General features: G+C 47.6%; 1 protein-coding gene across 4 annotated transcripts in view; it reads right to left on the minus strand.

The window, feature by feature from the left end:
• Positions 1-10: 10 nt before the first annotated feature.
• The window catches only part of USP4 (ubiquitin specific peptidase 4), a 64,333-nt gene continuing 50,352 nt past the window's right edge, over positions 11-13,991 (minus strand). For 2 of the 4 annotated variants that reach the window (XR_008678327.2, XR_008678328.2), the window contains 2 exons: positions 13,106-13,194; positions 8,678-8,737 (listed from right to left, as the gene is read on the minus strand). Coding sequence is in view for 2 of the 4 variants with exons in the window: in XM_031008950.3 (XP_030864810.1) it covers positions 762-920; positions 1,283-1,371; positions 3,203-3,306; positions 6,398-6,547; positions 6,877-6,995; positions 7,260-7,330; positions 8,510-8,737; positions 13,106-13,194 (1,009 nt within the window). In the remaining 2 variants the exon portion in view is untranslated. Of the gene's footprint in view, positions 921-1,282; positions 1,372-3,202; positions 3,307-6,397; positions 6,548-6,876; positions 6,996-7,259; positions 7,331-8,509; positions 8,738-13,105; positions 13,195-13,991 lie in introns of those variants that run through there. The other 2 variants (XM_031008950.3, XM_031008951.3) reach the window with 2 other exon arrangements.

Raw genomic sequence — 13,991 nt, forward strand, 5'->3', positions numbered from 1 at the left:
GAAACAACTGGACGGGACACAGCACGGGGCAGTTTTATGTACTGACTTCCTTTAAGCGTTATCTAATAAAAAGTGTGTTATCTAATAAAAGTTCCACACAGTATTTAACGGTCTTAATTCATCTAGGGTAGCAGGGGATATAACAGAACTGCTGGGTTCCACAGGAGGTTGAGGGGCCAGGATCCCCAACACTAGATATCTTCCTTAGCGGGGAGAAAGCTGGAAATTACAAGATGACTCAACGGAGAAATGGGCTTCAGTGGGTAACTTTCAGAAAATTATAAACCCATATCAGTGCACATAGCAAGGGAAAGGGGAGTTTACTTGAGGCTTGGGTTACTGTGAGCAGACTACTTGGGGTGACTAGTATCGGCATCAGAACCAGAAATCCAGGCGCTCAGGGCAGCCCTGCAGGTGGGGTGGGTCTCCGGGCTGCTCCATACTCAGCGCCTGTGTTCCTCTCCATTCTTTGGGATCCATCAGACATACTCCATTGAGTACCCCCATCCCACCCCCTTTTCAGCTTCACAGGTTTCACAGAAATTTCTCACCACCTGTTTAAAAATAAAAATAATTCAGCCTCTTGACATAGCTTCTTCTAGGTAAACGGTCTTCTTTTTTTTTTTTTCCTTCTGCTCATAAAAGAAGGGTATTTCCTTGTCTGGTTTTTAGACAGAACACTAGCAGTCTGCAGAGTGTCAAAGAAGTTCTCCTGGGGGATTACACTGGCGCTACAGGGTGGCAGGATCGTGGAGTCAGCATTAGTTGGTGTCCATGCTGCAAGCCTCATCATCCCCCAAGCCCTGCTGAGAGCTGCTTGGTCGTGTCCCTCCATCAGAGGAACCAGAACTGCTAAGTGAAGGTGTCTTATAAAATTCATCATCTCGACGTTGGTAAAATAGCACATAAGCTGCTTTAGTCTGAAATACAAGAGGGGGAAAGACCATTCAGTGGTTGGAAAAATCACCCATTTTCCCCAGCTTTTCTCTAGCTGTCCAAAACCCTCAAGGATCTGCCATATCCACACAGAAGAGACCCTTCCACCTGAGGATGGCTGCCCCTGCCAGGCAGCAGGAAATGGAAGGAGCCTTGTGCAGAGAACTCTGAGGAGAGCTGAGCTTCTCATTTATGAAGGTCCCTGAAGGAATGCCAGCCAGCTCTGTCACACCTAGCTCCCACTGTCACATCAGGATGATGAAATAACCAACTAGCCTGATAGAGGCTCTTCCCAGCTTTAATCCATAAAGACATGAGGAAGAACCACATATCATGGCCTACTCACCACTATCTGATCCTCAGAGGCCAGGGACACGTTGCTATCATCAAAGTAATACCATTTCCCATTCAGTTTGTTCTTCGCATATGCAGTGTCTGCCAAGTCAACAAAGAAAATACTCTAGCGGTCTCCAGAGAATTAATCTGGCTAGCTTATTAGGCTTGCACTAAATAAACACAAAAATCCCCAAAACAAAACCCCTGAAATTAAAAATAGTTTACGGTGTGTGTCTTAACAACCAAAAAACAACTCACCTTCTTTTCTAATCTGTTCCTTCTCAAAAAGGATCAAAAGGCTAAAAATGGAGCTGTCAGGGACCAAGATTTTAAACTATAATTTTGGGAAACTAATAGAAAAAATAGAGCTATTCAGTGCCAATCTTCAGGATGGCTATGTGCAATAATCCAAAACCAGGGAACCCATAAAAGGAGCTGAAACTTCTAAGATTTAAGCAAAACAATAGCTCTCACAAGGACATGCCAAGTCAGTCTCCGCCATTGCATCTAGGCAGGTGGCTACTAACATCAACAGAATGCTTAGTGCCTCGGGAGCCTACAGAATAATCCCAGTTAGGGGAACATTGGGTGTTTGGGTTTGCAGAGCTGGGATGTGAACAACATACCTTAGTCTCCATATCAAAAAAAAAAATTTATCTTTCTCTAAAACTAGGAGTCCAGAGTCTGTGGTTGGGTAACAGTTTCCCACAATGATTCAAGCATTTCCCAGAGGCAATGCTTCTTGTCTTGACTTTACACTATTCCCAAGCAGGATGTGTTTATTACAGCAATCCCAGCCCAGTTCCTGCTCCACCCAGACTCTCAGAAACTACAGAACCCAATGGAGATCTGATTTCCAGTGTCAACTTACTGTGTGGCTTTAGGTAAGGTGTTTAACACTTCAGCCTCAGTTTCCTCACTATAGCATTGACTGCACAAAGTGGTGGCGAGGATCATGGGAAAGGGCAACAGAGAAGGTGCCCAAGGCCAGTTCACACAGTCTATGCTTGACACAATAGCAGCAACGGTGGCTTTCAGTTTTGAAGTTCCAACTGTAGGCCCAATGTGGACCCTCACACAACCAGCCTAACCTCATGGACGAGAAAACTGAGGATGAGAAACTTGCCCAAATGGTATGTTTGTGTGCAAAAATTAGCAAATAAAAATGAACACAGGCTGGGCACGGTGACTCACACCTGTGATCCCAACACTTTGGGAGGCTAAGGCAGGGTGGTTCGCTTGAGCCCAGGAGTTCAAGACCAGCCTGGGCAACATGGCAAAACCCTGTCTCTACTAAAAATACAAAAATTAGCCAGGTGTGGTGGCACGCACCTGTAATCCCAGCTACTCGGGAGGCTGAGGCACGAGAATCGCTTGAACCCGGGAGGTGGAGGTTGCAAGTGAGCCGAGACTGCGCCACTGCTTTCCAGCCTGGGTGACAGAGTGAGAATCTGTCTCAAAAAAAGAGCAAACCAGCCAGGCACAGTGGCTCACACCTGTAATCCCAGCACTTTGGGAGGCCGAGGCGGGCGGATCACGAGGTCAGGAGATCGAGACCATCCTGGCTAACATGGTGAAACCCCGTCTCTATTAAAAATACAAAAAATTAGCCAGGCGTGGTGGCGGGCGCCTGTAGTCCCAGCTACTCAGGAGGCTGAGGCAGGAGAATGACATGAACCTGGGAGGCAGAGCTTGCAGTGAGTGGAGATTGCGCCACTGTGCTCTAGCCTGGGTGACATAACGAGACTCCGTCTCAAAAAAAAAAGAATTAAAAAAAAACAGAGAGGGGAATCAGTATGAAGAAAGCATGCAGCATGAAGCCTGTGAAACTGCATAAGCAAAGCATTTAGGGCAATGCCTGGTCCACTGGTGAGAGATGATGGCCAAGCACATTTCAACATCTCAGAAGGAAGCAGATGTCAATACTTACAGTGGCCAACCCCCATGGCTCCATAATGATTGGACACGGCAATGAGGTCGTACACATAAGGCCTTGCTGACAGGTTACAGACAAACTCGGACATGTTCAGCCCTCTGAGCACAAAACACAAAAATAGTTATTGAATATGTTAAACCCAAACAAAGTAGTTAATAGTAACCCAGCAACCTCTGTTATGCAGCAGGGCAGAACACAGGGAGGCACTCAAACTATTCGAGAGAGACCAAGATGGAAGGGACTCTAGGATCCGTGTTCTGACCACTGACATATTCGGGCTAGAAAATGGGGCTGGGTGTGGTGGCTCATGCCTGTAATCCCAGCACTTTGGGGGGCCAAGGCAGGTGGATCACCTGAGATCAGGAGTTCGAGATGAGCCTGACCAACATGGTGAAACCCTGTCTCTGCTAAAAATACAAAAATTAGGCCGCGCACGGTGGCTCACACCTGTAATCCCAGCACTTTCGGAGGCCAAGGCAGGCGGATCACGAGATCAGAAGATTGAGACCATCCTGGCTAACATGGTGAAACCCTGTCTCTACTAAAAAATACAAAAATTAGCTGGGCGTGGTGGTGGGCACCTGTAGTCCCAGCTACTCGGGAGGCTGAGGCAGGAGAATGGCATGAACCCGGGAGGTGGAGCTTGCAGTGAGCCAAGATCGCACTACTGCAGTCCAGCCTGGGCAACAGAGCAAGACTCCGTCTCAAAAAAAAAAAAAAGTATATATATATATATACACACACACACACATATATATACATTTATATATACACACACACAAAAATTAGCCGGGCATGGTGGCACACACCTGTAATCCTAGCTACTTGGGAGGCTGAGGTAGGAGAATCGATTGATCCCGGGAGGCGGAGTTTGCAGTGAGCCGAGATCGTGCCATTGCACTCCAGCCTGGGCGACAAGAGCGTAACTCCGTCTCAAAAAAAAAAAAAAAAGAGGCCGGGCACAGTGGCTCATGCCTGTAATCCCAGCACTTTGGGAGGCCAAGGTGGGTGGATCATGAGGTCAGGAGTTTGAGACCATCCTGGCCAACATGGTAAAACCCCGTCTCTACTAAAAATACAAAAATTAGCTGGGTATGGTGGCAGGCGCCTGTAGTCCCAGCTACTCAGGAGGCTGAGGCAGGAGAATTGCTTGAACCCAGGAGGCAGAGGTTGTAGTGAGCCGAGATCGCACCACTGCACTCTGGCCTGGCAACAGAGTGAGACACGGTCTCAAAAAAAAAAAAAAAAACGAACAACAACAACAAAAGAAAATGGGAGAACCTTTCTGGGTAACTCCAGCACCAGATAAAATGGTGATGAGGGTCTAGAGATACACACAGAGGGCTTCAGCAAGTATGCAGAAATGGCTGTTCTTAACAGAATTACAGTTGGTGCCATAATAATTTAAACTCAACCAAAACAGGCCCCAGAAAGCTTTCTTCCTCCAATATTTTATTTAAAAATTTTCAAACACACAGAAAAGATAAAGAATTTTTTTTTTTTTGAGACGGAGTCTCGCTGTGTCGTCCAGGCTGGAGTGCAGTGGCGCGATCTTGACTCACTGCAACCTCTGCCTCTTGGGTTCAAGTGATTCTCCTGCCTCAGCCTCCCGAGCAGCAGGGATTACAGGCATGCGCCACCATGCCTAGCTAATTTTTTTTTGTACTTTTAGTAGAGATGGGGTTTCACCATGTTGGTCAGGCTGGTCTCAAACTCCTGACCTCATAATTTGCCCACCTCAGCCTCCCAAAGTGCTGGGATTACAGGTGTGAGCCACCGCGCCCAGCCAAGATAAATAATTTTTACAACAAATACTTATTATCCATCACCTGGAGTCTCCTGCTGACATGCTATACTTCATCTATCTATTCTTTCCCCCAGAAAGCATTTTAAAATCTACATTTTGTGGGCAACTCCCTTTTTTTTTTTCTTTTTTTTTGGAAACAGGGGCTTGCTCTGTTGCTCAGGCTGGAGTGCAGTGGCACAATCTTGGCTCACTGCAACCTCCGCCTAGTGGGTTCAAGCAATTCTCCTGCCTCAGCCTCCCTAGCAGCTGGGATTACAGGCGTGCACCACCACATCCAGCTAATTTTTGTAGTTTTACTGGAGACAGGATTTCACCATGTTGGCCAGGCTACTCTCCGGCTCCTGATCTCAAGCGATCCACCCACCTTGGCCTCCCACAGTGCTGGGATTACAGGTGTGAGCCACTGTGCCAGCCTCTTTTTTTTTTTTTTGAGATGGAGTCTCGCTCTGTCACCAGGCTGGAGTGCAGTGGCACAATCTTGGCTCACTGCAACCTTTGCCTCCTAGGTTCAGGCGATTTTCCTGCCTCAGCCTCCTGAGTAGCTAGGACCACAGGTGTGTGCCACCACGTCCAGCTAACTTTTGCATTTTTAGTAGAGATGGGGTTTCACCATGTTGGCCAGGATGGTCTCGATCTCCAGACCTTGTGATCTGCCCACCTTGGCCTCCCAAAGCGCTGGGATTACAAGCATGAGCCACCGTGCCCAGCCTATTTTTTTAAATATGTTTTTTATTTTTTGTAGAGAGGAAGTGTCTCTGTGTTGCCTAGGCTGGTTTTGAACTCCTAGGTTCAAGTGATCCTCCCACCTTGGCCTCCCAAATTGATGATATGTGAGCCACTGTGCCCAGCCAGGGAACATCTATCTGTTAACTTACTTTCCTGTTCTTAGTTACAGTCTGTACTGTGGGGCTTGAGAGGATATGAGTAGACAGCCAGTCCCAGTCCCTACCCCAGGGACAGGATCATGGCAGGTGTGCAGCCCACCTGCAGCCCCCAATAATAACCCAACTCTACCTGACAGGCTATTCTTGGTTGCCTTGTCCCCTATTGTGCTGCCTCTGCTAAGGTGAGGCTACCTGTGACAGATGATGGATAGGAAGGCCAGTTAGGTGGCCTAAGTGACTCGAGAGGGAAACTAGCAGTGGCAGGGGTGACTGGCAGCAGCCTGTGTCTGGGCAAATGCTTCTACTGGAGAGTCTCTTCCCCAAAGATGGGAGGATAGGGACAGAAGGGGTAACTACAGCTAAACTCTGACCTCCTAGACCCCGGCAACACACATCCTTACTCAGAAAAGTTTTTGGTGGCAAACCACTCAGCCAACCAGTGCCAAGATTTTCTGCCTGTTTTTAAATGTTCCTAACACTGTAGTCAACATGACCCACCTGATTGGGAATTCTACGACTGTGTCGAGCTTATCCCTCCAGTATCTGTTGTAGGAGAAACGTTTGAGGTGGACCACCAGGATCTTGGGCAAGGACCATAGGTCAAACTTTTTTGTGGCCTGTTGATGCTTCTTACAGTTGGGACAGTACCTAAAGAGAGAAACCTCCACTTAGCAGGGCAAGCCGGCAGCCAGTGCCACCTGGGCACTCATGCATGGAGGCACAGCTGCAGTCTCCTGATAGCTGCCATCCTCTCGGTCAGCACTCAACACTACTGCTTCTGGCCAGGGACCTGTCTTCCAAAATGGGGTGACGGCTTTCCTAGGAAACCTCAACTCACAGAGGATTATGTTGTAGGGTTGGCTATATAAAGAAGTGACACATCCAAACACAAAGGGGTTTATGTGCACAGATGGCCCTAGCAGATCTGAGTCCTGGGGTGCATGGGGCCTCTGCCCAGACAGTGAGGAGCTGCGTACCAGGGGTCATGCTCCCCAAGGGTCTCCATGGTGGTGAAGAGCTCGATGCAGTCTCTCAGGGCCACTGTGGCCTTCTTCTTCTTCTGAGGCTGCAACATGCTCACATGCTTCTCGTAGGCCTATGGGAAACAAAGCACTCAGTTCTGCTGGAGAAAGAGATCTTACTGCATTAAGACACGAAGGCCTACAGAGGCTCTCCCACCTGGAATGTAGTACACTTTCTAGAGCCTCTGAACATAAAATGACAAAATCTTGAAGTGCTTTTCCTTCTCAGTCTTAAATATAACTTGCTAAATTGCTGTCCAACTGGTGAAAGTGATCGCAGTCCACATCCAGAGCAGAAACCAGCAGACACCACCGACCACGAACCCCGAGAGACCTACCTCAGATTCTTGCTCATCATAGTAAAGGCTCCGAGTTTCACTGTCCCAATCCATGGCCAGTGTAGATCGAGCTGAGGAGGACCAAAATGTCACTTGTTATGGAATGGCAAGCAACAGGAAAGGCTCTCCAAGTGACAGGAGTGAGAAGGACCACACTCAGGCCACACCATCAACACCTTCTCCCCCATCAGCAGCCAGTGCCAAGAGCAATGCTCTGCAATGGGCCAGCCCTTCTGACTCCCAGCCCCAAAAAGCCTTTGGCAAAGACTTCCTCAGTGATACAGATAAGCTACAAAGGAACTAACTACGGAGAATTCTGAAAGGGCACAGGTCAAGATGGAGTAATAGGGACCAGATTTATCATCCTACCATAAACCACAAAAAAATTGACAAAATGGATGAAACAATTGTTTTCAGACATTGGATAGAGCAGGAAGGAGATCCCTGACAGAAGGGAAAAAAAAAAAGAGACCCCCTACATCGCCCTAGCTTATTGCCTGCAGGCAGTTTCCAGGACTAGCATAGGGGAGAGAGGGGAAGATTAAGCTGAAAAGTCAAAGACTGGAGTTTGAGAAGATGGCTAGAATTTGCAAGGCATTCCAGCCTGGGCAACATAGTGAGACCCTGTCTCTACACAAACTACAAATATTAGCTGGGTGTGGTGGTGCACACCTGTAGTCTCAGCTACTCAGGAGGGTGAGGTGGGAAGGGAGCTGAAAGACAGAGATGCTTCTCCTCCCCCAACTGGCAAAGTTGTCCTCACTGGCCAATTGTGCTTTTCACACAACCCCTCAGAATGCCTCTTCCTGTCTGTAGAGCAGTCCCCATTACAACCTCCATGTGTCGGTGAGGCTACAAAATCCATGACCATCCTCTGAATGGGTCACATTTCGTGAGTATTAATGAACAAAATAAATATGCGCTTATTCTTATAAGTGAGCAAGTATGGGGAAATGTTGCTGCCAAGGGTGGCCACAGGAAAGGTTATCGACCCACAGCAAATTCCCACAGAGGGAGTGGAGGGAGACCTACTTTCCTCTGAGGTCATCGAGGACTGAGGAGAAAAGCCTGAAAGGTAGGGGGATCTCTGAAACAGTCCTTAGGGGGCTTCAAGCCAAGGGTCATACAAGTGCTGCTCCTGGAGGCACAGAGACTGTGAAAGCCCAATGCAGTGAGTGTCAAGTGTAAGGATTTTCAAACAGATCCTAAGACCCTAAAGCCCAGCTTGAAAGGTCAGAAAAAGTGCTTACAGTTGAGTTTAAGTAGTTTTCCATCAGCTGCAAGTGAATTTATGTCAGCTGTTCCATAGGAGTTCACAAGACTGAAGGTAAAAAGCCTTTTTGGGCAGGGCTGGCCTTTGATCTTCTTTTGGGTGGTCTCACTGGGGTCATTTCCTGGCTCATCTTCCCCACTGCCTTCTGTTTCTGAAAGCTGCTCTTTGCCTTCTTCCTGATGCTCCATTTCTTCCTCATCTTCTCCTGGCACATAAATGGAAAACAATATGTATATAATTTCCCACCATTTCAATGTTAAAAATTTTATTTAATACATAACTATGGTGTTTCCTTCCAGATTTTGTTCTGTGTATATGAAGTTAAATCTATTCCTTTGCATTTAACTTGAATTCACATGTGACTCTCACCACACCCTTGCAAGACAGGCAGACTGGGCACTGCTATTCCACGATGAGGAGGCACAGTCTCAGAGAGCTTAAATGAGCCACCTGCAGGCACAATGAGATTCAGAAGCCCTGCCATCCTGTCTACTGGCCATCACAGCACATGGTCTCTCACTCTTGCAACTTCACCATTAGGCCCACAGAGAGAAAAGGGCTTAAATGAAACACACACTCAACACTCAAGACAGCTTGGTGAGAAACACTATCTTCCATTCCATCCATTCCTTCCATCCATCCATCCATCATCCATCCATCCATCCATCCGAGACAGTCTCACTCTAGCCACTCTATCTATCTATCTATCTATCTATCTATCTATCTATCTATCTATCTATCTATCTATCTGAGATGGAGTCTCACTCTGTCACCCAGGCTGGAGTGCAATGGCACGATCTCGGCTCACTGCAACCTTCACCTCCCAGGTTCAAGCGATTCTCCTACCTCAGCCTCCTGAGTAGCAGGGATTACAGGTGTGCGCCACCATGCCCAGCTAATTTTTATATCTTTTTAGTAGTGACGGGGTTTCACCATGTTGGTCAGGCTGGTCTTGAACTCCTGACCTCAGATGATCCACCAGCCTTGGCCTCCCAAAGTGCTAGGATTACAGATGTGAGCCACTGCACCTGGCCCTATTTATTTATTTATTTTTGGAGACGGAGTCTCACACTCTGTCGTCCAGGCTGGAATGCAATGGCGTGATCTCAGCTCACTGCAACCTCCGCCTTCTGGGTTCAAGCAATTCTCCTGCCTCAGCCTCCCAAGTAGCTGGGACTACAGGTGCGTGCTACCACACCCGGCTACTTTTTTGTATTTTTAGTAGAGACAAGGGTTCACCATGTTCACCAGGATGGTCTCTAGCTCCTGACCTCGTGATCCGCCCACCCTGGCTTCCCAAAGTGCTGGGATTACAGGTGTGAGCCACTGCACCCGGCCAAGAAACACAACTTAAAGGTCAACTGCCTTTTTTTTTGAAGTGGAGTCTCACTCTGTCGCCCAGGCTAGAGTATATTGGTGCAATCTCGGCTCACTGCCACCTCCGCCTCCCAGGTTCAAGCAATTCTGCTGCCTCAGCCTCCTGAATAGCTGTGATTACAGGCACGCACCACCACGCCCAGCTAATTTTTGTATTTTTAGTAGAGACGGGGTTTCTCCATGTTGGCCAAGCAGGTCTCGAACTCCAGCCCTAAAGTGACCTGCCCTCTCGGCCTCCCAAAATGATGGGATTAAAGGCGTCAGCCACCAGGCCCAGCTATTTTCAAATATAATAAACACAAATATTAAGTATTCAGTTCCTCCAGAAAAAAACCTATCCTGAATTTTCCTTTAGTATTTACTAAAGGTCTCTTAGGTGCAGGTACCATGCTAGGTTCCAGGGCTCCATAAAGGGAGCACACAGTCTAAAGGGAAAGTTAAAGTATCAAATAAGTAACTTTAGCAAAGATGGGGACCACTCCAAAAGGTGGTGTAAAAGTAACAGAGAAGAGCAGATTTAAAACAAAGAATCTACATACTTGATCAGTAAAAATGGAAATTCTGAGAAAAGGAGAATGTGCTATTTAAGAGCCCACAACCCCTGGCTCTCATGGAGGTTCCTTTCCGAACTTGCTTAACTCCTGAGATATGACACTGTCCCTTTACACACAATAAGCCTGTCCCCCTCCTACACTGGCAAGAAAAAAACCTGCCCTGCCTGCTGCCTCTCGGAGAAGGGCAGAACCCAAAACTGCCTCAATCCCACTCAGGAAATGAGCAGTGCCCTCATACTTATAAGAACTCTGTCCTGGCCCATGCCACTGGCTGCCAGTTATCTGGATAATGCCAGGAGCCTTGGGCCAATGCAGTCAGAATTAAATGCCATGGACTGTATTTCACAGGATGTGAAAAAAAGCAGCCTATGATCCCAGCACCTTGGGAGGCTGACGCAGGTGGATCACCTGAGGTCAGGAGTTTAAGACCAGCCTGAGCAACATGGTGAAACCCCATCTCTACTAAAAACACAAAAATTAGCCAGGCATGGTGTCAGGTGCCTGTAATCCCAGCTACTCGGGAGGCTGAGGCAGGAGAATCACTTGAACCTGGGAGGTGGAGGTTGCAGTGAGCTGAGATCACGCCATTGTACTCCAGCCTGGGCAACAAGAGCAAAACTCCACCTCAAAAAAAAGAAAAGAAAAGAAAAAGAAAAAGCAGGATCCACTGACAGCAGCTACCCAAAGTCACTCAGAGAATCAGCAGGGGACCTAAAGGTCAGCAGTCACAGGCCTAACAAAGAGCCATGTCAGTAGAGGTTAAAAATGCTTTGTGGTTATGCCAGGCACAATGTCTCACGCCTATGATCCCAGCACGTTGGGAGGTTGAGGCAGATGGATTGCTTGAGCCCAGGAGTTCGAGACAAGCCTGGGAAACATGCAGAAACCCTGTCTCTACAAAAAAAAAAGAAAAATTAGCTGGGCGTGGTGGCACACATCTGTAGTTCCCAGCTACTCAAAAGGCTGAGGTGGGAGGATTGCTTGAACCCAGGGAACGGAGGTTGCAGTGAGCTGAGATTGTGCCGCTGCACTCCAGCCTGGGCAACAGAGCAAAAGAAAACAAACAAAAAAACCTTTGTGCTTAAACAAGGTCTGAAGTCTACACACCAAGATTCACCTGTAGAATTCAAAAGGTGACACTCATTGTCCCGGACATGCCTAAGAAGCAGGGTTAGCAGTAAAAATAGCAAACACACTCACAAGATGTTGTTACTGATTGAGTGCCTTTCATGTGCCCTGTCCTTTAATCGCATGACCTCAAATTGTAATTGCAGATCTGTGAAGCAGATATCCTTTTGCAGACAGGTAAACCAAGGTTCAGAGGGATGAAGTGACTTGTTCAAGTCCACCCCACACCTTGAGCTGGGGATCAGAGTGCCTTAGCTTCCAGAGTGCCACAGATCACCCAGGGTCTGTTCAGAGACTACTATTACCATTCCAACACCTCTGCTGGTGGACCTATAAACAAAATATATTCCTGTTTATCCCTAGCGGGAAATGAACATAACATTTCGGGCAAGAATAAGAAGCCAAATATTGAGGCCGGGTGCAGTAGCTCATGCCTGTAATCCCAGCACTTTGGGAAGCCGAGGTATATGGATCACCTGAGGTCAGGAATTCGAGACCAGCCTGGCCAAGATGGTGAAACCCCATCTCTACTAAAAATACAAAAATTAGCCGGGTGTGGTGGTGGGCGCCTATAATCCCACCATTGCACTCCAGCCTGGGTGACAGAGTGAGACTCAGTCTCAAAAAAAAAAAAGAGAATCCAAATATTGGCCATGTGTGGCGGCTCACGCCTATGATCCCAGCACTCTGGGAGGCCAAGGTGGGTGGATTGCTTGAACTCAGGAGTTCAAGACCAGCCTGGGGAACATGGGAAAACCTTGCTTGTCTCTACAAAAAAGAAAAAAAAAGAAAAAGAAATTAGCTGGGTATGGTGACACGTTCCTGTAGTCCTGGCTACTCAGGTGGATGAGGTGGGAGGATTGCTTGAGCCCAGGAGGTCAAGGCTGCAGTGAGCCATGACTGCGCCACTGTATTCCAGCCGTATTCAACCCTAAAATGCCAAAAATAATTTGGAGTATCTCTTGATGACAGAGCCTTGTGGTCATTATTTTTAAAGTAAATTCTCAGCTGGGCACAGTGCCTCAGGCCTGTAACCCCAGCACTTTGGAAGGCGGAGGTGAGCAGATCACTTGAGGTCAGGAGTTCGAGATCAGACTCGCCATGATGGAGACACCCTGTCTCTACTAAAAATACAAAACTAGCCAAGTGTGGTGGCGCACACCTATAGTACCAACTACTTGGGAGGCTGAGGTGGGACAATCACTTAAGCCTAAGAGTCTGAAGTAACAGTGAGCCATGATTGCACCACCACATTCCAGCCTGGGTGACAGGAATGAGACCCCTATCTGGAAAAAAAAAAAAAAAAAAAAAGGAAGATTCCACAAGGTAGCAAAGTTGGACAACAGGCACTGGCAGAGTAGAATGTTGTAGACCTAACTCCTAACTCTGCTGCTGTAGGCAGAGCCCCAACCCAGTCCTACTCCCCTTCTCCCATGTGTATAACACCTTTAGAAGAAGAGGGAAATCAGGAGGTATTTGGTCAGTCACAGCCACAGAGCATGGTGCATACTCACCTTCACAGCTGTTCCTGGAGCCATTGCAGGCCCCTGGCTCCAAGGGTGAGCTGCCAAACTCATCAGGTAAAGGCTGTTTCACATAGCGGCTTCAAAAAGAGAAAAAGAGAAGAAAAAAAAGATTGTTAGTTGTAACATTTATCTATTTTTTCCACCATGCGGCTAAGAAGTAGTTCATAATTTATATGGATGATAGCTACTGACAAAGCAATTTATGTAAATAGAAGTGCTTTAGAATTATCCACTGGGCCAGGTGTGGTGGCTAATCCCAGCACACTGGGAGGCCAAGGCAGGTGGATCACCTGAGGTCAGGAGTTCGAGACCAGCCTGGCCAACATGGTGAAACCCCATCTCTAGTAAAACTAAAAACATTAGCTGGGCATGGTGGCACATGCCTGTAATCCCAGCTACTCAGGAGGCTGAGGCAGGAGAATTACTTCAACGTGGGAGGCAGAGGTTGCAGTGAGCCGAGATCATGCCACTAGGCACTCCAGCCTGGGCAGAGAGCAACTCTGTCTCAAAAAATAAATAAAATAAAATAAAATAACACAGTGGCTCAATATTTTAAGAAATTAAAAACACAAATGGCCGGGCATGGTGGCTCACACCTGTAATGCCGGCACTTTGGGAGGCCGAGGTGGGCAATCACCTGAGGTCAGGATTTCCAGACCAGCCTGGCCAACATGGTGAAACCCCATCTCTACTAAAAATACAAAAGTTTGGCCAGGCACAGTGGCTCATGCCTGTAATCCTAGCACTCTGGGAGGCTGAGATGGGAGTATCACTTGAGGTCAGGAGTTTGAGACTAGCCTGGCCAACACGGTGAAACCCCCTCTCTACTAAAAATACAAAAATTAGCCGGAAATCGCTTGAACCTGGGAGGTGA

Source organism: Gorilla gorilla, chromosome 2 (assembly GCF_029281585.2).
Source record: "Gorilla gorilla gorilla isolate KB3781 chromosome 2, NHGRI_mGorGor1-v2.1_pri, whole genome shotgun sequence".
Classification (NCBI taxonomy): Eukaryota; Metazoa; Chordata; class Mammalia; order Primates; family Hominidae; genus Gorilla; species Gorilla gorilla.